This window comes from Cygnus atratus, chromosome 2, assembly GCF_013377495.2.
Source record: "Cygnus atratus isolate AKBS03 ecotype Queensland, Australia chromosome 2, CAtr_DNAZoo_HiC_assembly, whole genome shotgun sequence".
Taxonomy (NCBI): domain Eukaryota; kingdom Metazoa; phylum Chordata; class Aves; order Anseriformes; family Anatidae; genus Cygnus; species Cygnus atratus.
The window spans coordinates 45,317,163-45,343,090 of NC_066363.1; the positions used below are offsets into that span (position 1 = coordinate 45,317,163).

At 38.9% G+C, this 25,928-nt stretch overlaps 1 protein-coding gene across 9 annotated transcripts in view; it reads left to right on the top strand.

Annotated features, from left to right (window-relative positions):
• NEK11 (NIMA related kinase 11) overlaps positions 1-25,928 on the top strand; it is a 108,099-nt gene that overhangs the window by 55,943 nt on the left and 26,228 nt on the right. For 7 of the 9 annotated variants that reach the window (XR_004779136.2, XM_050709170.1, XM_050709171.1 and 4 more), the window contains 2 exons: positions 17,417-17,541; positions 22,505-22,565. Coding sequence is in view for 8 of the 9 variants with exons in the window: in XM_050709170.1 (XP_050565127.1) it covers positions 17,417-17,541; positions 22,505-22,565 (186 nt within the window). In the remaining variant the exon portion in view is untranslated. Of the gene's footprint in view, positions 1-17,416; positions 17,542-22,504; positions 22,566-23,318; positions 23,445-25,928 lie in introns of those variants that run through there. The other 2 variants (XM_050709172.1, XM_035549671.2) reach the window with 2 other exon arrangements.

Genomic DNA, 25,928 nt, shown 5'->3' on the forward strand with positions numbered 1-25,928 from the left:
CTTCCAGCCGTGGGACCTCGAGCTCTCGACTACCACCAGCCGGACTGGCCGCAGGCGCGCCGCTCAGGGCACTTATAGCCAGCCACCTTTTGTGAGGCCATAGGGTGACATCAGAAGGGTCTCGGGGTGTCGCTGATGGCAGCGCTGACAGAGGTCACCTGACCATTGTGAGACAATGCTGACGTGAGATGGCTGCTCCAGGCTGACAGAAGCCAAGCATGGAGAGCGGTATCAGGCTAATTAAGAAAAACCATCTCGGAAGAGACCGAACCCAGGAGTGGGCCAAGGAGTGGCCCCTAAGGTATCAAGAATAAAGTGTCACTTCAAATACCTGAGACTCCCATCAAGTCAGTGCTGCCATCAGGGGCACCCCGAGACCCTTCTGATGTCACCCTATGGCCTCACAAAAGGTGGCTGGCTATAAGTGCCCTGAGCGGCGCGCCTGCGGCCAGTCCGGCTGGTGGTAGTCGAGAGCTCGAGTTTCCACGGCTGGAAGGCGAGAGAGAGGCGGAGGTGTGGCAAGAGGCACATGCGAAGCCAGTCTTGTTGCACGCAAGCCATCGAGGGCCTTCGGCAATGTTATCCAATATATAGACATCTCTGTACCTCATCTGTCCTAAGCATAGTCTTGCCAAGTATAACCAATCATAAGCATATTTGCCATTCTAATAGCAATGTTTGCAGTCCATACGCGGAATGTTGACAGCTACAGTACTCTAGACAACTTGGTTGAACCTAGAAAGCTGATGTCTGTTTGCTGCTAGAATATTTTCTTCCTGGTTCTATCTGCAGTAGTCTTCCTGGCGGCACGCTGGTGGCACTTGAGGTGTCGAGGTCCTGCCGGCGACCCGCGAGGCAAGGGAGGTGCTGAAGACCCCAGGCTGCTGCTAAGCGCCTGGCACCAGGGCAGCCTCCCCCAGAGGACGACCAGCTCCACGTCGCGGCGGCTGCAGGCACCATGAACCAGCAACAGCAGGAGCAGCCAGAGGAGGCCCCCGGGGACGAGACGTGCCCCATCTGCTTGGACCAGCTGTCCAACGCGGCTCACGTGGACCCCTGCAGGCACACCTTCTGCCTGCAGTGCATCCAGGCCTGGGCCGCTGAAAGAGACACCTGCCCACTGTGCCGCGGGCCCATCCTTGCAGTTGTGCGCCTGGCCCGATGACCCCGCAGAAGATTCCAACGCAATGAGTGGCTGGGGCGGCGGCAGCAGCAGCAGCAGCAGCAGCGGCAGAGGAGCCCCTCAAGCTACCGCTCCCGCAGTGTCTCGCCCAGGCACAGGGAGCACAGCCCCTCCGCAGAACGAGAACTTGTCAGAAGCTTCTCGTGGCACTCGGGGCAGGTTGGGCACAGACTGCCACGGTCACCTCAGGATGACGACATCAGGGACACATCCTGGCTGCACAGGGTCCAGCAAGAGCAGCTGGGGGCCGGGGACCATGCGGGCCGGCAGGCCGGGCCCCCTGCCTGAGCAGGCGGCCGGGCCTCACCTGGGGACGGGCTGGGGGTGGCAGCCACAATTACCCCAGGAATAAATTACAGCTTTTCCACCCTGCAAAGCCTCTGCCTGCATTTATTCCTGCATCGGTCAGAAGGGGGGGGAGGGGCGGGGGTCGGGGCGGGGCTGAACGCAGCCCTCTCCTGCTGCCTGCACCGCCAATTGGTTTGGGCATGTCTGCTCTTGATGGGGAGTGGCTGCGGGTGGCGGGTCCCCGAGTGGGACTTGGGGGTGAGAAGTCATTTGGGGGATGAGAAGTCGTCATGGGAATGGGAAAGTGTTGGGGACGGTAGCAGCCACAAAGGTTTAAATTGCTCAGTTGTTTTATCGGCCTCGCGTGCTAAGAAGATTCAGCTCTATCCACAAAATCCAGGCTGAAGAAGGAACACGGTGCCTAAAGTAGAATTTAAATAAGTTAGCTGAGTTTGTAGAAGATCAAAAGTGCTGAAGCAGTTAAACAGTGACTGAGCATGTGCAAAACAGAAAGGAGAGGAGTACAAGATGAAGAAGATTATGAGCCTTCATCAGAAAGCCCCCAAAGTGCAGCCGCCAGAGGTTACTGTGCCTGCAATAGCAGGAGGGACAATATGATAATTAGGTCTGAGAAACCATTAGCATAAGTCCTGCCCTTTCTTGTGAATTGCATGAATGTGTATGTCACTGTACCATAAATAAGTACTCCTTGTCTTGCTTAGATGTACGTGTTGTAGGGAATTATTCCCCACATAACCCAGTGCTGTTAATAAAGAATACCTGCTTTCTAATTCTCCAAAATGAGTCTTGGAAAGCTACACTGCTTTTTGCATTCAGCCATTGATAAGGACAGAACAAGAAACTGAGGAACAACTTATCACCTGGGAAGGTGGACACTGGCCAGAGATAGTGGGAATGTGACTGAGAAACCTAGGGTTGTTTAGAGAAAATCTGGATGTCGCACTGTGGAGGGGCTGCACTCCCTGTGCCTGAGCGAGACGCTATGGGATCAGTACCTGGAGCTGCTCATCTGCCACTGCACAACCCCAACTACAGCGCTACAGGCTGGGAGATGAGTGGCTGTAAAGCTGCCTGGCAGAGAATGACCTGGGAGTATTGGTTGATAGTCGGCTGAACACGAGCCAGCAGTGTGCTCAGGTGGTCAAGAAGGCCAACAGCATCCTGGCTTGTATACGAAACAGTGTGGCCAGCAGGACTAGGGAAGTGATTGTCCCCCTGTACTCTGCCCTTGTGAGGTTGCACCTCGAGTACTGTGTTCAGTTTTGGGCCCCTCCCTACAAGACGGACATCGAGGTCCTGGAGCGTATCCAGAGAAGGGCAATGAAGCTGTTGAAGGGCCTGGAACATTAAGTCTTACGAGGAGCGGCTGAGGGAGCTGGGGTTGTTTAGCCTGGAGAAGAGGAGGCTCAGGGGCGACCTTATAGCTCTCTATAGGTACCTTAAAGGAGGCTGTAGCAAGGTGGGGATTGGTCTATTCTCCCATGCGCCCGGTGATAGGGCGAGGGGGAATGGGCTAAAGTTGTGCCAGGGGAGGTTTAGGTTGGATATTAGGAAGAACTTCTTTACTGAAAGGGTTGTTGGGCATTGGAATGCGCTGCTGAGGGAAGAGGTTGAGTCACCATCCCTGGAGGTCTTTAAAAGACGTTTAGATGTAGAGCTTAGTGATACGGTTTAGTGGAGAACTTGTTAGTATTAGGTCAGATGTTGGACTAGGTGATCTTGGAGGTCTCTTCCAACCCAGGTAATTCTGTGATTCTGTGATTAATCGAACTCAAGAAGGGTCCAGTTTTAACATGGGAGCGGGCAACGGTGAAAAGTTATGTGAATAGCAAGTTATGCTATTTTTGTTTCAGTGACCCAGGAGAGGAAGCTGTGCATTGAGAACACACATTTTCAGGGCTGTTATCTTGGCTGCTCTCGGTGCTTTGCTAGAGAAGTGCTGTCCACAGTGGCATCATTTCCCCACCATTTGCTTTTGTTCCGTAGAAAAAGTACAAGCTTCCTTTGCACCACTGAGTCCAGTGTGTGGCTGCCATATGTATCTGCTCATACTTCCCCTTTCCTAAAGAATTTGACCAGTTTGATATATTCTGGAAAGATCCCTCTGCTTCTCTGTGTAGAAAGTTGTTTCTGGGCCAAAATATTGCAGCGTTTTTGAACCTTCTTAGTTCTGCCTTAGATTTACCTCTGGCTGTTTCATGCCAGCATTTGCAGGATGCATTACTCTATTGACTTGCAGCTGAAATAGTGATTTTCCTTCCTTTGTTTAGTCTCCTCATGATTTCATAAGCAGCATGGCACCATTAATATCCTTCTGTGTAACACTTGTATAAAATACTTCTGTATTTTTCATACCTTTTAACACTGGTCACTCACAGCATACCTGAACCCTCCTTCCTTAAGATGCTTCCCAGCTGTCATCTCCCAGTTTACAACAGATTATTTTTGTTGTAATGCTTGCACTCTGCTAGGACTCTGTTCTTTGAATTTTCCTTTCCCATGATTCCAGTTCTCATGGTGAGCCTGTGTATGTTGTTATAATATTCTGGTCTTTCTTTGTATTGGTGATTCACTCTAGCTTAGCTTCTGGAAAGTGGTTCTGTACATACTGACTCCAGCAGAGCAGACCTCTCCCTTGCCAGCTTTGCTGTGTTTTTCCTGGTTACATAGATTTATATAACCCGTGTGTAAAGTGGTAACTGTATGTTTTAATTGTATTAAGACACCTTTCCCAAGATGAAGGGTGAAAATGGCCTGGACCATAAAAGCTTGCTACTGTTACATAAACTGCTATGTGCAAGACTTGGTGCAAACAATCTTCCACTGATTTAGTGTGCAAGCTAATTCCTCAATTATTTGCAGCTGCAGATTACGTATCATACCATCTAATCAACATGCCCTTCCCATATCCCATCTAGTAACAGCAAAACCACAGCTGATTAGTCAGTTCAGAGCTATGTAATTTGACACATGATATGCAGGTCCTCGAGGGATCAAGTAGGTATTCTAGTACCGGGAGCTTATTTCAGAGATGTCTGGCTAGTCTAAGCTAACTCTTTAGATGTCTCCTTGAAACTTTTTCTGCACAGTGGTGTGTTGCTTCTGTGCCCTTCCCACCCTTCTTGTCACCATCCTTACAGCGCTGGAAGCATTTGAAGTGCTGCTCTGCAGAGCTGGCTGAGCTTGCAAGGAAATCAAGTCTCCTCTCATAAAACATCAGCCGATATGTTAGGAGAACTCATAATCACAAAAGCATAGGGAATCCTCTTAGCAAGCACTGCCAGCAGGGGAAGTAGGTATCCACAGTGGGTTATTAAGAAATATCTCTGTAAATCTTTGGGCTCTGGATCTTAGGAGGACCAGGTCTCCTGGTCCTAGGTTTTGCTACATTTTGCATGCTTACTAGAGCAAAGGATTCTTCAAGTTTGGGTAATTACTCTTCTGCACATTGCAGATCTACTAAGAGTTGTCGCAGGTGGGTAGATAATGTTACTTGCAAAGGTTTAAATATGTGCTTTACATTTCTATTTCTCTTAAGTTACGGTAATAATCTTCTGAAGTTTTACATCTTTACTCATACAATCTGGAGCAATAAATGTTTCTTTTATTTGTAGAAAGGCAGACTACAGATTTGCTAAGAGTCACCTAGAAAAATTGCCTTTCTAATTATTACTAACGATACTGAGTAAATGGCTGAAGTGGTTTGTTGAATATATTATTAGAATAGCATATACTTTTCCTGTATTGTTTCAGCTAATTAGAGCACTGCCTCATTCCTCAGAAATGTAAACCTTTGTAAATACAAACCAATGGAAAATGATTTTCTTTATTTGAAACCTTTATGTAACAGCTTTAATCTGTGTGGGTTTTTTTGTTGTTGTTTGTTTGTTGTTGTGTTTTTTTTTTGGGGGGGGGGGGAAGGCAGTATAGTTAGATGAATGAAAATCAAGATCACGGTTTGGAGTTCAGAATTTCATGATGGACAAGTTTCAGCAAAGTCAAGAACATTTAACTGCTGAAGAGTTCCCTGGGAAATACAAGCTTCTCTCCATGTTTGTTTTATGTAATCAGCAATGATCTTTTGAATATTATTCATTCTAGTTACCACCTCTGTACACTTGAGGGACATTTAAAAGAGTTGTCTGAAATCGCAAATAGCTGACCAATCTGTTAGTCTTCAAAAGGGTTTACTTTTTGGGAATGTGAAAGAGATCTAAGCACACACTGTGCTTTCAATGTTGAGGAGAACTCAGTCTGTTACAGAAGAGGTCCATTCAGACTGTTCACAGGTTGTACAACAACTTCTCCAGAAACTTAAAGAAATAATCCGATTCTTATAATCCGATTAATAATTAATAATCTGATATAATCCGAAGAAATAATCCGATTCTTATAGTACTTACAGATAAATGTATCTGTATCCCCCTTTTTTTTTGCTACATTTCTCCAGCTCGTTTTATTATTTTTTTTCTGAATATTAAAAAGCACATTCTGAAAATCATTAAAAATGTGTCAGGATAAACCTGTATCTGTATTTACTATTTTTGTTAATACTTATCTAGGAAATTAGACACTCATCCTCTCTGACTATCATCAAAAGGAAAAGCTACTTTGCAATGAATTAGCTGACATGAATTAGCTGACAGCACATTTATTTTTTTGCTTTGTTTGTTTTTTTCCTGTCTCTTGACCTGTTCCTTTGAAAAAAAAAAAAAAAAAACACATTTGGACTAGGGTAGATACAGTAATGTAATTTTTTGTTGTTGTTTTTGTTTGTTTTGGTTTTTGTTTCTTTCTTTCTGAAGATCACTAGCTAACTTGTGAGTGCATGTACTTTGTTTCAATAATGGTCTTGTGAGAATAATGACCAGGCAAATTATATCATAGGGCTGGGCAACTAGATGTCACTTTTATATATTAGAAAGAAAAAAAAATGCTGTAAAGAAGAAGGACTGCCCGTATTTAACTGCTCTTTTCCATGAAAGGTATAAAGTTCAGGTGGAACAAATGATTTATTTTCTGAAACATGAGCAAAAATCATCACCCAAAAGATAAAAGTATCCATAAGCTGTACCCAGCCTTGATGTTATGGACGAATACGGTCAGTGCCTTCCTATGCCAGCTAGAACATGTCTGTTCCAGCTGGGTATGGTTCATTAGATGTTTAATGTTCCTTCTGATATGGCCTCCTTTTGAAGAGCTATTGGAAACATCACAAAACATCATGCATTACTTTCTAATATAGCAATATAGCTCATGATCATACTGATGATGAGCAATATAACTCATAATCAACTAATTAACTTTGTTGAGCTCATAGTCTATTTTTCTGATTATACGAAAAATGTAATCAGATGAGCAGATGTCCATTTTCCCAGAGAACTGGGTATTGAGAAAAGGTTCTGATGCCAACAGTCACCTTTTCCAGGGATTTTTGTTGTACCGGTAGATCACTGCAGCTTTTCTCTGTGGGCTACCTCATGCTGGGCTGGGATGGAAAATTGCAGCTCTGTCACTATATCACATTAATTATTTGTGTGCAATACCTTTTGCTTCAGTTGCAGGATTATCTAATGAAGCCACATTTTACAGCATAATTCCTCTCAACTCTGTATACAGCTTGATTCCCATTGGCTGGCTCTAAGTTTGCAGATGTATTTAATAAATAGGAAAGACTAGTTATGGGATTTATTTGTAATGAAACCAGAGAAATCTTTGTCAGAGCATGCACTATACTTATCCATGTGAGAAATTAGTGTGGAAAATCTACAATTTCTTAGTTTACTATACAGAAAATCCTCTAGGTAGAGAAGCTCAGTCTTTGCAGTGGCATGAAGCATGAAGAACAAGATATAATCCTGTTATACAACTGTAATAGCTAAATGTTCAAAGTTTCTGATTCAATTTCTACAGTAGAAGTTACCTTGAAATTGGCTGCAAATTCATTAACTATATCTAAAAGTGCTCCCAGAAAGCTCAGTGCAATTGCACGTGCAACAAAAACTACCATTTCCTTATCTTTGATACTGATTTGGATCAATTTTTGCAGTTGAAAGATATTGGGCTGAAAGCTATCTCAGTTATCAGAATCCCATACTTTTTACAGGGGCCATGAGGAGTATTAAATTCAACAAGCTACAGTCTAACAGGCATGAAAAGTTAAAGCCACACACTGGCATTTGTGGCTAAATGTGCCACTTGATATTCATATCAATTTCACAGCTGATAATACATGGTAAACTAGAGTGAGAAAGTTGGGTTTTTTTTTAAGCATTCAATAAATTATATATACTAATACATCCCTATTTCTAAGGGCTTGTCCTCATTGCACTTAAGTGACTAGAATGAAAAAGATCACATAGCAAAACAACACTGGACCTACGGGCTACCAATAAAATATTATGTCTTGCATTTTTGGATCATCAGTACATTACTAGTTGGGACTTCACCTGCATTCGCATCCATTTCATTCCCTTCCTATAAGAGTGCTAGTTCCACATAAGCTACTCTTCTGCTCTTACTAGCCTTGTTTGTGTGTGGGAAGGGGTGAAGTTAGAGGAGCAAAATAGCTTAAACTAGCTACTTGCTGTATTTAAATTATTTGTACAGAAAAAAAAAGAAAATAAAAACTAAAGACATAAATTAAAGGGACATATCACACAATCCTTCTGGTTTGTATTCTGTTCTTTTTATTTCTTTATATTCCAAAGATTATCATCATGTTAAATTCCTGACCTTAATATGTTGCAATATGTTACATCTGGCAAACCCCTGATTTCATTACAATTCTAAAATGGCTAAATACGTTACAGTAATTGAATACACTATTTCAATATTTCCATTGCTAATTGTAAGTTATGGACATATTGCTTTGAATTTCAAGTAGGTAAAGTTCAGCTGACTCTCAAGTAGGAAATGTTCACTCATTATATATTATATATATATATTATAGTATTTTTCTACTGTTACTTTTACAATATTTTGTAAATATAATTTTTACAATATTTTGTAATATTTCAGAATTTTTTTTCTGAATAATTGACAGGATTTTTTTTCATCCTATAAGATAAAAAACATGAAATATTTCTGAATGCATCTTTAAGCATCTCTGCACATACATATATTTTAGGCTTTTAGAAAAATCATGTCTTCTTTTGTTTTTCAGTCTGGCAGGTCAAGATAGAGTAGTATAATATTTATCATAGGAAGTAGTAAGGACCTTTCTGCAATATTATTACTATTATTGTTGTTATTATTATTATTGCTGTTGTTGTAATATCCTTTATAACCAGAAATACTTGTCTCAAGAAGATAACATTGCAGTGATTTCTGCTGTGGGTTATCCACTGGTCTCCTCTTGCATGTGGTTACCCTACTTTGTGCAAAACCAGTAGACCTAGTAGCCCTAAAGGAAAGAGCTTTTATTGAGCTAAGAATTAAGCCTTGGATGAGTTTCTGCCATGGACCCCCTCTGTGAAGAAAGACGAAAAATTCTTCTATAATACTTGCTCAGAACCACTCTTGCAGCAGCTAGGCCAGAAAGGTAAATTTTCCATGTCAAAATTAAATTATGCAAATTAGGAAAAGCAAAAGGGGAATAAAAATAATTGGAGAAACTCATCTAAGACATAACGTGTATCTTTACTGGAGTCACAGCAAAGTGTGTTTATTCTTGAGGGATAATTTGTGCATACTGATTTACATTGCCGTTACTTCAGTAGGAAGGTGAGGACCATAACCGCTAAGAAGTGAGTAAATTAGCACACAAGAATAATGTCATAGTAGTTGTAAAAATACAGATCTGTGTTATAAGCAGGAATTTTTCCAGAATCATAAGGCGTATTACCCAACTTGCTACTTGCTGAAATGACACTATGGGATGCTTGCTGAGAGAATCTTGCCCGTTTAGTTCTGAAATTTACAGCTACCAGTCCTTCACTTGTCCTTTGCACATGGGGTGCCAAAACTCCTGCCACTCTCACAGGGTTTGAGAACGTAGGCACACTGGGAGCATGCTCATCTGTCTCGTTTTTTCATGGTTTGGTTTCGCATTGAGATCCCACTTTGTCCCAGATTCAATTAAAGGAATAGTAAATCTGATTTATTCTAGCAGGATTAAGGTTTAACAAAATTTGCAAGTTTTAGACACAAGTAGGAAAAGGAATCTATACTTTATGTTATTTTTATTTTATTTTATTGACTGAATATTCTTCTTGTCTCAATGGATTTTCCCTGAAAGTATTGCCTTTGGAGAACTGATCTCTTTCTTTGGTTATTGCTCCCTATTTAAATCCTTTTTCCATGAGGGTAGCCATAGAATTAAAGAACTATTCTTGGAAATTTTATGAAGTTTCAGATTGTCTAGCATTGCGGGTAATTTAGAAGCATCTTTGTAGAATAGCATTGTCCTTTGTATGTAGAAGAGTGTTGTCCTCTTCTACGAACACTGAACATTTGGGGAAAACAAATCATGCTACTCTATAGTTCCTACTTTTTTTCTGATTTCTTTTTCATATTGATTTAGTTTGGCATTGATAAATTGAGCCTACCTCATAAGTCACCTTGGTCAATGACAACAGTTAAAATGATTCTGGCCGAGTCATTTTAAAGTCTGCACCGGAAGCCCCTTCACTCATTCCAAAGCCTTATGTTAAAACCCATTTACAAAACACTGCATGAATTTAGGAAGGAGGCAAGTGCACCAAATTTGTATATGTACAAAATATTTTATACTAGATCCTATGGCAGATATTGTTACAATTTCAGTATTGTAAATCTTTGTTAGAAAGGTACTAACTTTTGTTCCAAGTTGTTTTGCTTAGTGGGCAATATAACTCTACACCACACTTTAGACTCCAGGTCAAACCGATGGAAATGAAGACACACCAGGCATTTACTTGCAAACAAAGCATCTGTGAACAGGATGGTATTGAAAAGCACTGCAGAAGGAATCCCAGTCTGCCCCCAGTTGTAGTATTCTGGCTCACTTATCAAACTAAACAGCATTTCTGGGAAGCTGGGCCAAATTATGTGGTGACTGGAGCCAATTCCGAGTGAGTGAGAATTTGCTCTGAAATATACTGAATTAGTTTGCAGTTTCTACTAGTTTAGCTTTGAGTGGTGTGCGTGTCAGTCAGACAACTAGCTGGAGGGAATGAGAAGATGACAGCAATAAAGACACTGAGTTTATATTCTCCTGCTATTTCATCTGCTTCGTGGAGCAAATTGTACCCCTGCAATCTAGGAAAATACATTGAGTTTCACCAGTTAATTACATCTGGGTGTTGGAGGTCTCAGTATTTTGTTTGTAGATTTGCTTGGCTGCAGTCATTTACTTGTTTTTGTACGTGTCCGACATATAATTTACATTACTACTTATACCCAAATTAAATGTATTTTACATATATCTTTACTACATCCAGAATCTCATGTGCACACTGCTTACACCAAGTTCTGATCTGAACCGTTCCATGTTTTCTACTCTCATTGTGAAAACAGTCCCATTTTATCTCTTGAAAATGGCGTTCTTGAACTGAACCCTGGGGAGAAGGAAGTGGCTTCCTTAAGAGGCAGCTCTTTGTGTTAATACATGGACTCTTTCCTTCCCAGCACTGTCATCCCACCGAGACAGAAAGTATCAGGCAATCTATGCCAGATTCAACAGGAAAAATGAATTTTTATTTGAGAATAAGCTTTGACCGATCAAAAAGTTTGAAATAAAGCAAGGGCTAAGGTAGTTTTAAACTGATGTTGTAAGATAGCTTCATGGTCATTTTTCCTGTAATGTACAGCTCTTACTCTGTTTCTGCTGGATGTTGTACAAGTAATAGAACAACCCTTACAGTAACAGTGTGTAAAGCATCCCTCTGTGCATAAAGGAAATGGCTTCCAGGACTCAATAAGTGCTCCCTGTTATTGGCTACATTGTTATTTTGTTTTTTCTCTTCATTCACCCATCAGAACTAAAAAGATTTCTGAATATCTGGAAAGCTTCTAGATTTGATGAAATTTAAACTGCTCATGACAGGCAGTATGGCATCATGTCGTTGTCACTGCCTGCTAAAGCTCCCTTTTCTGTATGCATGACCATTAGAAAATTGGAAGGAAAAAAAAACACTCAAAATTAAGGGAAAAAATGTAATAAAAGTATGCTTTCTTGCTGTTCTTTTTTTTAACAGCTCCTTTTAGCAACTCCATTTTTTCTTTCATGCTCTGTCTGTGGATATACAGATAAAATAACAAGATGTAGAAGGTTTGAGGAAAAGAGCTATGTTCTTGAAATAAAACATTTTTCCTGGAAATCTCATTTGGGTTTAAAAGAAAGAGATTTTTTTTCCCGTATGGAAAAACACTTTGAAGTAATTACTTCGTTTCTAACATCGAGTAATAGACAATCTCCACTCTGATTTATATTCTCTTTATCTCCATTTTTCCTAGACATTTCACAATAGTTAAATTTACTCAGTGAAGTCCACAGGTAAATCATACTTTTTCCTTTTTTATAATGCTAAAAACAGAAGTTTAAAATATTAATGTTTAATTTTGGTTATATTTCTGGCTCTCATTTTAGAACAAATCATTTTTCGTTACAGCTATGCTGTACATGGTTGTGTCAGAAGTTAGTTCTTTTAATGACGTCTGTTATTAAAAAGTGATCCTTTTGTGTTTAGGCAAAAGGATCATACAAGATGTTTTGGGACACAAAAGTCCTGTTATATCCCTTAGTTCATTTCCTAAACAATGCATTTTCCAAAGTCATTTTCAGCCTAGTTTAGTTGGACAAAAGCTTCAAGTGATTTGCCGAGCAGTGAATCTTCAGAGCTTAATAATGTATATCTTGTTTATAGCTAACCAGTGGATGGCGGTTCTGTTTTATGGAAACTGTTAAAGTTATCCCACCCTAGGGAAAATAAATACAAAATCTGTGTGATCCTAAATTATAATAATGGAGTTATCTTATTTTTTCCTAATCGAATGAGTATTGACCTGAGCCCGGGGGGGCACGGAGCCCTTGCTCTCATTTGGGATTATGAAACTCAGGTGTTTCAGATCTGTGCGTTTCAAACCTCTCTCCTAGTTACAATGCCTCAGCTCGTTCTGTTTTCTCTCTTATGAAAGCTCTGTAATAAATGATGTGCTATTCTGAAGAGCACATGTATGTCAGAGTAGTAGAATGCTTTTCTCCTTGCTTTACTGTCTGTGGTACTGTGCAGGCAGAGGAGTGTGCAGGCTTGGAACCAGAACTACTTTTTTTCCTTAAGATCAGAAAGTGACTGCTGAGATAATTAGTTTTTTCCAGGTGTGTGCTGAAGTTTGGGATTAAAAAAAAAAAAGTGCAATAGTCAATAGTCCTTAAGTGCTGAGTGTGCCTTCATTATTGTGAATACAAGTGGTGAAAATGAACATATGTTATATGTCAGTTTTCTTTTTTCTTTTTTTTTCTTCTCTTCCCTCTTTTTTAATAAAACAAAAGGGGCCTTACTCATTGTCTTCTGCATGCACTGCAATGTGAGAATGCTGCATTAATATACTGATTACAAGTATGACTTAAAGGCAAGAGAAAATTAAAGATATTTATCAATGTATTTTAATCTCTTTGGAGAAAATCGTTGTTGTCACCAAGATACTACGTTACATCGAAAAAGCTCTTGGTGGATTTAAACAAAATATTGCAAGTATTGCATTTCTTTGCTTTCTGCATAGCTTGTCTTCTTGGGAAATAGCTGGGCTTTTATGATCTTTAGATAATGGGGTTTTACCCTTCTTTCTACTATTAACGTCATGGTAATATATAGAAAGAAATCTAAAGGGGAAGGTTATTATTCAGAGCTTTTTTATTTTGAATATATAATATACTTTACAAATATTGAATCTCTCAATGCTATACCTAAGCTGCCTAGCGGTATGTAAGCAATAGCTGAGTTTGTTCTGAATGAAATGCTTGGTGAGCACATAAAAGGTGCTGTGACTGTCTTTAGCGAAGTATACAAAGCTAGATAAAATGTCATGTATTTTCAGATACCAGCTGACAGATTGGGATCACGAATGTGAGGAAACAGCAATAGAGACCTTGGTTTGTGCTCCATCAGGAGTGTGTAAGTGGGCTGTATCAGAGGAAGAACAGGTGACTGAGGGACAAGTATATTACAATGGTGTTGGGGCCATGTTTTATCTGACACAGTATTACAAAACTTTACACTGGATGTTATTGCAATGTTTGTTTTCCAAGGCTCTGGGAAGAAGGGAGAGCCCCTGACTACCATACGTATGCTGCACAGGGTGACTTTCTTGCATGGAAGGAATGGGTGGATTTAGACCTGCTGTTCTTGGGAAGATCAGGAGTGCTGTGTGAACAAGCGGGTCCAATGGGCTGCTTGATGTTGGTGTCAGGACCTTCTGAAATACAGTGCTGTTCTCCTGGTCCTCTGTATCCTGGGTGCTGCAGCAGCAGTTTGGTTCCCTCGTTCGATATGATAGACTTGTGTTCACCTCACTAGCATCATTTATTATTTTTTTTTCCCCAAAGTACCTTCCAGACACACATAGATTTAATTTCTGTTTTGTATCAGAGAGAAGGACAGCCAAGGTCCTGACCTTGGAGTCCATGCTAGGCTTTGCAAAAATGCATAAACGGGTCAAACAGACCTAGCCCAAAGAACAACATTTTTGTTAAAGCTAGTCATATGAAAGCACAAACCAAGTTTTTTCCTTCTGTGATGCATTGCTGAGATGTGAACCTGTGCCAAGGTCATTCAGGAGATGGTGGCAGTAACCAGCTCTTTGCTGTTTGGCTGGTGGAAAGGGGAAGAGTTGAAATATTGAGAATCATGGGAAAACTCAGGTAGTAAATGTCCCAAAGTATCAACTGCAGACATGGAAATGGCAGCATATGGGGCCCAGCCTCCCCTAACAGTGTCTCCCCTGAGCCCAAACCTCAGCTCACTCAAGTTATCTGCACTTCACTAAAGGACTGAGTCAAGCATGTCATTATTGGGGGTTGAACTTGAATTTTACTAGGTTTCTTCACGCTGGCTCTAGCAGAGGTGAGTCAGTCTCAGCTGTTTCTTTGGTGCCTCACTCCGTGGAGCTATACTGCACCATGCTACAATGCTACAATATTCAGAGAGTTTCTGTGGGCAGCTAGCATGGGCACAGCTAGTCGTGATGACTTTTGATACCAGCTGTGCTAAAGCCAGCTTATGCGTTCCTGAAATTCATTCCTGATCCTGTCTCTCAGCTAAATAAGCTCTTGCATATCCAAATTAGTTCAGCAGAGAAGCAGTCTCTGCATCTGTAGCATATGGGCAAAGGGTAGCTGGCTCTACTTACTAGAAACTGTTACATTGAACCATGTATTCTAAATGAATATGTTGATGTTTTGAAAGTGCCTGCTTAAAAGATGCGTGTCATGCAAAGAGATGCGTGTCGTGCAAAGAGAAGTTCTAAAGACTCGTTGTTGTTAGCTCCCAAACTCCACTGGACACGTTGTCTTCATTGGAGAAATGTCACTTGTATCAGTATCAGTCTCTGAATTAGGGCCAGGAAACATCTGTATCCTGGAGTATCTCTCATGTCTGAACTAACATTTAAAATTGTGTTACTGAACTCGGATTAACTGGCTGTCTTTGTGCAGCTGTCAAAACAATATCAGAAATGGTAAAGTGAGAAATTCTGGAAAGGGTGCAGAAGCTGGCGTGGAAGTGGGCTTCGGACAGTGCCAGCCCCTCCACGTAGTTCAGATGCATCAGCCTCAGTTCAGCCTGGTCATGGGCTACTCACAAGGTACAGAGCTTTACTGTAGCCAGAACACATCGTTTGAGGTTACAACTGTGAGTAAAATGACTAATTTTTGTGCATAGTTCAGTTGGAAAGGAGAGGATTGTGTTTTTTAGTATAATGGTAAAAAAATGCAGAAAGTGGGAGGAGAAAACTCAGAAAGCACTGGTGTAGTCCAATGCTTGCATTATAATATAATAAATAAGCTGATTCATATGTTCGTGAATGCTTATACACACACAGATAGCATGCAGATGAACCTAATAAAATCATAGGAATCACAGGTATGACAGTATGCCTGAAAGAAAGAAAAACACATTTACTCTGTCTGGAAATGGAGACATATCTTCATTTAGTAGCATTCTTCCCATGCTAAAAATGAATGATATTTGAGGGTGGGTTTACTTTGTTTGTTTGTTTTAAGATGAAATGTTAGGCTTTTCTCTCAAATGGCACTTTGGAGAACTCAAACAATTAGATACAATAGCAAATGCTTTCTTTTGTGGGAAAAGTTTTTTTGGAGGGTTGGGGGAGATTCCTATGGAAGCACAAGTTATCTTTTTTTTATTATTATTATTAGAAATTGTGGCAATGGAGTTTGTACAAATGTCCTAAAACATAGAAAACTAAGTGAAAATGTGTTAGCATTTTGGAGGTAAATCAAATTTATAAAGAAAGGAAGTAATTTTTAAAATACTCTGGAGACAGTAAATAATAGTAGAGATAATATCTCAACAGGAGAACTTCAACCACCTAGTGTAGCAGATAAATAAATGTTCTTTTTTTCTTTTTCCCTGAGTTTCTTATTCCTTAAAGATTAGAATCATTCCTCCTGCCTAATATCCAAGGGCATCTTTAATTTTGTATTCACTTGTTTAAATACTTTGGTTGTTGTTTGTTTGTTTTCTTTTTATCCATGTGAAATGAGTAAAAAGAATATATTAAGCGTTCTGAATTTTTTATGGCATATGGTTTGAATTTAATTGATTTCAATGCAGTAATATTTAAGATAAGTCAGTTTTCATTTCTTTAAAGAGGGAGACGATTGGGAGAATGGGAGAAGTCAGCATGAGCTAATGTTAAGACTACAGTGATTTATGACAGGTTAATATTAGATTGTTTTTGTCTTCAATTAACATTTATTGTAATAAAATTAGCCAAGGACAAAAAATGTTGTACCTAGGCTTGGATGTAAATCGTCTTGAAAATAACTCAGTAAGGAAGTAAGGAAGCTCTCCTGGAGTATCCCCCTGCACAAATGCTGAAGTTGATGGGACAGTTGCTGAGACAGTCTTCCCCAAGTTCTGATGTCATCTTTGCCACTAACCTGTGCTTCCCATGGGCAGCCCTTTGCATTGCAGTTTTCTATCTAGAAAAACAGAGATTCTGCTGTTAATTCTGATAGTCACCACAGTCCAGCCTATACTTAAAACTGAACAAGTGCTTAAGGGCTTTTGCTGAGAAAGGGCAGCTCGCTGAAGCAGGTGCAGTCAGACCTCAAGTTATTTTACTAACTCATTTCTTATGGAGTCAGGGATGCTCAAAGATTTCTCCTGGAGCAGAGAAGCAGTGGTGTCTTTCATGCTGTGATGAATATGTTGAGTTTTAATAACAGTTCTTGGGCTTCAGAGGCTCATTGTCTATTTTAATATTGCACTCACTGCTATTTCTATAACTTCTCAAGTGATAGTAATAAATTGAGTGAGCATGAGAGCTAGATATATGGAGCTTGACTTTTCACTACTTTCATTTTTTAATGTTTTTGTTTTGGGAGAGTTTGGCAAGACATGCAGATTTTCTCTCTTGTAAATTTAAAGTTTTGTTTTCTTTGAGTGAGGTTGAATTATAGAATCCCCTGAGGTCCTTTCCAGCCTGAATTATTCTATGGTTTAGTGATTTCAGCCCAAAATCAATATAGATTCTTCGAGGTCATTAATATAAATATGAGGATCTGACCTTTTGGCAGAGACAGCTTTAGCACTGCTTATCATGTCATAAGATCACTTTTTAAGTTGAGAATCTATCCAATGATTTCAGTTACAGAATGCATTGTTAGTGACATAACATTGGTGATATAAAATCCATCGCATCTTTCTAAGATTATTCATATAGACTGTCAATATGCTATAAACTCTTAATTGCCTTTAGAGATCCCTGAAGACCCACAAATTGCAGAAGAATATTATAATGATGAGTTTGAATCCTGTTCAGAAAGCAGTGAAGAGGATGAGGATGTGGAAGCATCACAGACTGTCTCTAAGACAAATCACCAGGTGTGTGTGACCTTTGGGAAAACAGTACACATTTGATGCTCATTTTCTGAGGGAAAATGAAACTACTTTCAGGATTGTCCTATTGACATTACCGAAATTTGCTTTTGTCAGGAATGTGTGTGTATAGCAGTATCATGAATTAGTTATGTGAGTATGCATATGTGTAATTAATCTGAGACATTGATGAAAAAGATGCTTGCATTCCTTCAAGATTAACAATAATGCTCCTATGATTGCCTTAGGGTGAATTGTTGTCAGTAAACTCCCTTGTGGCCATCACACACTCTGAGTGGGGTTCTCATATGTAACGTTAGCTATGTGTTATTTAAGTTAAAGCTGAAAGAATACTTCAAGCATAAGATCTAAATTCCAGATTTATTTCCTGGGGTTAGATAGGCACCTTCAGATGCCACTTCTTCCAGTCTGTATTAGACGTATTTTCTAGCATGAGCCTAAACAACAGCAAGTCTTGACCAGCATATCTGTAGACTTACCCAAGAATCTTAGAAAGTGTAAATAAAAAGAAAACTTATTATTGAAAGGCTTAAAGAAGCTTTATCGGGTGAGGCTGCCACAAGAAAGTCTTAGGGATTGCAGTTTGTAGGATGTTGAAGATGATTGGAAAAGGCACCTAATTTAGATCTGATCAGAATGAACCAAGATGAATCGTGTCTTCAGTGATCAAGTCTCAGTGAAATCAATGAACCAAAATGCCCAAGTCAGTTCTGAAAATCGATCTTCCTAAGGCATTCAGGAACAATTAATTTCTACCCTGTGTCATCAACGTAAGGTATTGTGTTACAGTGCTTCTGAACAGTACTGTCTGCTTTTCCTTAGGATCACAAATGTTAGTCAGAGGTCATGTGTGAAAAATGCAGGGAAGAGTATGATGGTTTTTACATTTTATGGAACCAACCAGGTTTGCTAAAACCTTTTCATTAAATTATAAATAACTTGTAATATTGTTTAAAATGTGTGAGCTAATAGTTTCTTTAAGTTTCTTGTAGTTTTAAAGCAGAAGCTAAATGTTTATATGATAAATCAGAACACTACTTTTACCACAGTGGCAGGGAATCCTGAAGTTCTCTCAACCAGTTAAACTTGAAGTTTACTCATAGACAGTCTAATGCAATCTAGAAATGTCCTCCTAGCTTTCAAACTAAACACATAACATGCTTTAACAGTTAATACAGTGGTAATATAAACAAATAGTTGTAAGTCATTGGAATATCTAAGGCAGTGTTTTGTTGCAATTTGCTGGGTCTGTGTTTACTCACAACACATAGACATACAAACACTCTGTTGCCAGAAAAATCTACCATAATGTACTCTTGAAAAGAAATTATTGCTCACTTTTATAAGACTTTTTTTTTTAATTTCTTTTTTAGAATGACTTTTAAAATTTTCATTCAGATTTCATTGACGATATAATTAAGTGTCAATCAATACTGCTTTTGAACAGGCAGACTGCTGCCTAGAATTAATGAAGGGCAGAAGATAAAAATAGATTTCTCAATAATGCAGAATAAATTAGGTGTTGGCAGCCAGATTTGAACAACAACGTTCTGTCATTTTATAGTGATTCAGAATTCCGTGATGACAGGAACTGACACTGTGTGTTGGAAGAGCTGTCCCACTGACATCTCGTGCCATGATCCAGCCCCTATAGGCTGGGTGGCTTTGCTTTACCAGCAGTCCATGTGCACATAATCATTACCCCTCTGCAAATTGGCCTGCACAGACTGACTGGAAAGCACACCCTCTCTGAGCATTTGCCTTTCAGGACTTCCTCCATCAAAGAAGCAATTAGTCTGTCTTTGTTTTCATTCATATTGACCAGCACCTTAGATAAGACAGGACTGTGTTTGCAGGTATTGACACAATCGCCTTTTCTTTTTCTTGGGAAGTGAACAGAAATTTCAATTTTCTCTTTCTTGAGTGAAAAATTCTGAAATGAGTGTGAAGGCAAAGCAGGCTGAACTTAGCTGTGCAACTACATCTGACCTAACTGAATATAAAGTCTGTACAGTTAGGGGAAATAAACATTTTAGGGAATAATATTATCTTGGCAAAAACCTTTAATGTATGGGTCAGATGGAATATGCTGGGAGGTACCTCTTTCTCTCTGATGACTGTAAAGGGATCTACAGTTATTAGCATGCATGGGACATCTTCATTCTGGATGTCAACAGTTATGTGAGATGAATCCCACTCAAAGGTAGGTGGTATCATGCTCAACAATAATAATAAGCTTCAAAACCTACCAGAATAGATTTGATCTTGCTAGTATATAGCAGGGGATTGCTTCAGCAGTCATCTACTTAATACCAAAACTCCTACACCTATTTCTATGATAGGATTCATACTCTTTAACTCTTTCTTCAAAAATACTTCTATAAATTAAGCTTTTGGAGGACTGTGTGAATAAAGAAGTCATTCCATTGCATTGCAGGGTAAAGACTTGTAAGGTATTTACCATCCTAATCTGTGCAAACCTCTCAATTTTCCAATGCCAAGATTGAATTACTTGTTACTTTTGTGCAGAGTCAGTGCAGAAAGTCTATCTCTAGCAGTATTCCATGGTGACTCCATTACTTCAAACAAAAAATAAAGACTCTGATATGCAGTAGCGTGGGGTCACAGATTAATTGAACTACACAATGGGGTGCATAATGTAGAAGGGGACCTGAGCTATGTATTCCAGTTATATTAGGCTCCCATGGTTTTCAAGACAGAAAGAGAAGTAGTGGTCTTACTTGGGAATCAACCCATCTTCAGTTAAGAAGATAGAGTCATGCACTCCATTAGTGTAATTTAAAGCTTTAGGATGGGAGCTGACACAGCTACTTCCCTTTGTTGATAACTTTCAATACAGCCCATGTGCTCTCAGCTATGTTGCCCACTTGTAAATGTGGAGTTATCACCCTAGCCACATCTGAACCTCTCATCTTGTTTGTATTGGTTGTAAAGTTTGAGTTCAGTGTCCTTTTTCCTTCTCTTTTGCAGCACTTTTCTCTCTCTCTCTCTCTCTCTCTCTCTCTCTCTCTCTCTCTCTTTCTCTCTCTCTTTCTCTCTCTCTCTCTCGCTCTCTCTCTCGCTCTCTCTCTCGCTTTCTCTCTCGCTTTCTCTCTCGCTTTCTCTCTCGCTTTCTCTCTCGCTTTCTCTCTCTCTCTCTCTCTCTCTCTCTTTCTCTCTCTCTTTCTCTCTCTCTTTCTCTCTCTCTTTCTCTCTCTCTTTCTCTCTCTCTCTCTCTCTCTTTCTCTCTCTCTTTCTCTCTCTCTTTCTCTCTCTCTTTCTCTCTCTCTCTCTCTCTTTCTCTCTCTCTTTCTCTCTCTCTTTCTCTCTCTCTCTCTCTCTCTTTCTCTCTCTCTCTCTCTCTCTCTCTCTTTCTCTCTCTCTTTCTCTCTCTCTTTCTCTCTCTCTTTCTCTCTCTCTTTCTCTCTCTCTCTTTCTCTCTCTCTTTCTCTCTCTCTTTCTCTCTCTCTTTCTCTCTTTTTCTTTATTTCCAGGAACACTGATTTCTAATTGTATGAGAGCTAATTAAGGGGAAAACATGAAAGAGAATAAGAAACTGTTTCTAAAAATAAATTGGAAAATATGTAGTATAGAAGAGGTTTCATCTTGAAAAGTTAGCGAACAGTGAGGGTTTCACATTGGCTTTGATTTAGCTGAGATGCTAATGGATGCTTTTTACCTCAGTTTATCACCTTGCTCTTCGTGTTTTCTTTTAGTGACCATAATAATAGCAAATTAGCCCTCTTCATTATGACAAAGTCTAGCAATACGGTACATTAGCTCCATATTTTCAATTTCCAGGTCGCTTCTGAGATTGTCAAGCAACATAATCAGCTGGCATAAATTATCATAGCTCCAACGATATTGCATAAATTATCGTAGCTCCAGTGTCCCATCAGTGGTTGTAGGTGGTCTGTGTGTTATCACCCCAAAACTGCGCCACTAGGTTCCTAACGCCTGCCTTGTCATCCTTGGCATGAGCTGTTGCTGTTAGAAAGGGGTTCACTTATTTGGAATTTGAAATATCCAAGTATTCCTCCATGCTGGCTCTTACGTGTAGGAGGGCCTCTTTTCTGTGCATCTGTCAAACTCCCTTACCAGTTCTTTTAAAACCATAGGCTGCTTGATATTTTTAAAAATACAGGATTTGGGTGTTTTTTTCAGCAAAGTCAGGATTTTGACTTTCAGTTTTAAATAGTCAAGGAATGCCATGTCACCATGTTGTCAAATGGGAGCTTCTAGAAACTCAGGCTTGTCTCATAGACTTGAATGAAATTTGCTGTCCTTCATGGACCACAATCTTTGCTAAATGGTTAGATCTTAAATTTCATCAGTATACACAAATAACATTTCAAGTGAAAGATATCATAGCAAAACTGTTAATTATTTGTCTGGTAACAGAAAGCTTACAATGGAAAAGTGCTCAAATCTTTTCTTAATTAAAATTTTAATTATTCATTGCTACTAGATATGTAAGTAGATGTGATTAAATGAAACGTAAGTATTAATTTGCAGAGTCAAGTATCATAACTAATACATTTTGGGATAGTTATGAAGTACATACTTTCCTTTCTCAATCTGGTATTGTTTTAGATATTTCAGGACTAACCAATGATAAAATGCTTGTCTGTTTTCAAAGACTGCACACCACTCTCAACAATAAACATATTATTTAAGCTCCATGCACAGCTCTCCTACGTATTTGTGTTCTGCAAGGAATCTGACTTAAATAAATTGTTTGTATATAATATTATTCCCAAGCCTATTGTTTTAGGGGAATAAAACATACAAAGTTCTGAGAAACGTATTCCCTTAACTGTATTAAGTGTTGATGCTCATTGGTGTAAGTAATGTCATTTATGCTTGTGGGATCATACCTCTGGTATACAATGTTTATATTTAAGATTTTGCACACACTAATGCTATTCATTATTTCATTTATCCTCAGGACAGTGATGTTGAGGCAATGGTCAAGTATTTGGAGAGTGTCCTGAATAACAGCTCATTCGGTAAGATGGTATCTCTTCTCTAAATGTAATAACAGCACTTATTAATAGTCCTTATTCATCACAATCCAATTACTTCCATTTTGCAAAAGAACAACTCAAAAAAGTGATCTTCTTGAAAATTTCTCCCTTAATCTACTGCACAGAAGTATAAGTATGCCAAATACACTGGCATACACAATTAATTGCTTATGTTGAAAATAACAGAATCGTAAAACATGATGGCCAGAGTTGTGGAATGTTAAAATAAAAGCTTTTAAAAATTTGGCTTTTGCCATTTTTTCTTCTTCAGAGGGAAACATTTAAGAATATGTAAGTTTTTTTTGCAGCTTCTAATATTGGTAACAATAAAATAAAATGAATTAAAATAAGTTGTTTTTTTCTTTTAAATGATGATCCAGGATAGGATAATACTTATTTTACCTTACACTATTTCATTACAGGCATAGAAAAATCACTGAGAATTTAAGTTTGCAATTTAATCCTAAAGTCTCCTGAAAATTCTCTCTATAAATTTAGAGTTTCATACTCTAGTTTCTCATGTTCTTAATTTCTTTTCTCTCTCATGAGTTTTCTCATGTTCTTAGTTTATCATGTACTTAAAAGCTAAAAAGAAGGTGTAAGTGAAGCAAGGATATTTACTGAGGGCGGTGTCACTGTCCTCGAAGACCACCAGGCTGAGTGGTGCCAACAGCAGTCTGCATGTGGGTCGCATGAAATCAACCTTGTTGCTTCTTGTTTTGGTTCCTCATTTAGACACATTCAGTCATGATAAACCTGACTTGGTGTTATTACCTTGTGGCTCTGAAATGAGAACATAGGGTACATCCTCCTTGCAGAGGTTCCTCCAGTGCTGAGCTCTGTTTCACCCTGCCTCATGAGCATGGGCTGATGGGCAGAAAACCGAAGAAAAAGAGTGAAAGTGAGTTAAAGCTGTGGCTGTCACTCTCTGGTCACCTTCTGTGTCTTGTGTCAGGGCGATCCTTATGACTGAACAAAGGCCAATTTACGTGTGCTTTGTCTTCACACTAACAGAGATCCCACAGTCTTCAAATTCTGCAGTCCTTTAAAAATTTACATCACTTTTGTCTGCAGTAGGTTTGTAGAAGTGGAAATGAGGACAAAATTTAGCTCTACAATTTAATATTTTGTTATGTTAATGTAAAAGAATAATACTCTGTTATTAGCCAAAACCAAACAGTGTCATTTAAAAAAAAAATAAATCATAGTATTGAAGAGACTCTTGGCTTCCTCTTTTTTTTTTCAGTACAAAGAACATGAAGATGCCTTTTAAAATTATTATATTAAAGAATTAAATTATGCTTTAATTATTAAAAAAAGTGTGACTACTCTGTAGTGAAACTTAAAGCGTTTCTCCAAGCTAAGCTAGTAATTAGGCTTGTGTGATCTGTTCCAAACAAATAAATGTGATGATAATAAGAGAGAAGTCTGTGAGGGTCCCTTTTATCTTTGTATGCTCGGTATCACTGAGGAGCTTTAAACATTTACTCTTTTAAGTTCTTCCAATGTCTAGCTACAAAGCTGAACAAAGTACAAACTATCTTTAAAATAAACTTAATGTATCTCCCATCTTATTAATGTGCATCTTAATTAGATGCACATCTTAAATCCTATAAAACATGATTTATTTATTTATTTATTTTGAATTAGGATGTAAAACCTAGAAGTATCTTATCTATCAACTAGGAATGCCTGTATCATAAAGAAAAGAGGTGGTGATATTGTCGTCATTGTTTGTTTGTTTGTTTTTGAAGTAAGAACAATTTACTCATTTTTCATTTAAAAAGTCCATCTATGATACAGAAAGATATTTCTGTTGCATAGTTTGAAGTGAAGGAACTCTGCAAAATACATGGAGAACATTTTCTTAAGCTTTTTGTTCTCTGTGGGATATCTTTTGTATCACAGCTTTCTGTATGAAAGATTTCTGTGGTTCATATTTGTAACAAGGAAGTGAGCATTTCACCGAAGGGAGAACATCTCCTGAAGTTTCAACTTCTTAGACTAATTCAAAGCCACATTTGTGAAAATATTTAAAAACATACAGGTAAAAAAATAGTACAAATATCTTGATCTTTCAGTAACCAAAGAATAGGTAACTGAATGTGAGATTCTGTACATACTATCTGCTCCTTTCCCTATTATGTTTGTTTGTGGTCTGTTTGAATATTTTCCAACATCTTAAATGAAATTCATAAGGCTAATTTTCCCCTTGACCTTAGCTTAGTTTTCACATAACATATATATTTGTCATGAATTTAGGGAGATGTAATCTCAAAGTCTTGTTATAGTCAAAAAGAAAATGCATCTACATGTAAAGCCAATAACTTTTCATTAGTCTTATTGAAATCTTAACAGTCTAATCAAAGAATTATTGTTAGTTCAGAATTAATAATTACAGAAAAGAAAGATAAAGGAAATAAGCGAATGATTACTACTATAAGAGAAGGTCTTAATTTTTAATACATGCATTTCCTCATAACTCCCATTTTGCTTGGTGCTATGCTCACCTTCCTGATGGTCCTAACACTGGTAGCTTCAGCCTGACGTGTCAGGGGATGTGATGAGCCCTCAGTACCTGCAGTCCTTCACCAGGAATGGTGATCATGGTTACTTCTTCCTCCACTTGGGGTCATTTTCATGTGTTTGCCAATATGCATTTATACCTTGCTTTTCCTTCACTGACCTGCAAATTCATGTCGCATCAAAAACGGTATGTGCATTTTACATAGTTTAGGTGTTATCTTTGTTATCCTTAAAGCTAATTCTGCCCATTCCTTGGTCTTCATTTCTTTAATAGCTGATGAGTTGTTTATAGCCATGGGGCCCCCAGTGCCACCTCATGCCTCACTTCTTACAATCTCATACCCATAGACTTATCCCATGTCTCCACTTTTCAAGGTTTCTGCTTATGTATTAGATGTGTATTTTTCTACATTTCTTCTTTAATTATGTTAGCTAAAAATATATATTCTATGTGATAACTGTTCATTATTAATCTAAAAACTCTGTACAATACAAAAATAGGTGGAAATAAAGCAAAACAACCACAAGATCATTAGAAGAACTGAAGTTACAGTTTAAGCAATTAAATCAAAGCTTCCACCAGGCCAAGACAAGGTCAGAGAAAGTCTGACAGACCTCCGTGCTGAGGTCTTGCAAACCCAGGCCCAAGCCTGTGGCCTGGTAGTTGCAGTGGCAATACCACATTTCTGGGCTGCAGACCCACAGCATTATTGTGACAGCTACTCCTGAAAACAGTAGAAATTTCATGGCAGTAAGGTGGATGTAGAAGTTTGGCCTGGACAGAATTTCTCATAGCATTTTTCATTGTTAAAGGAATTA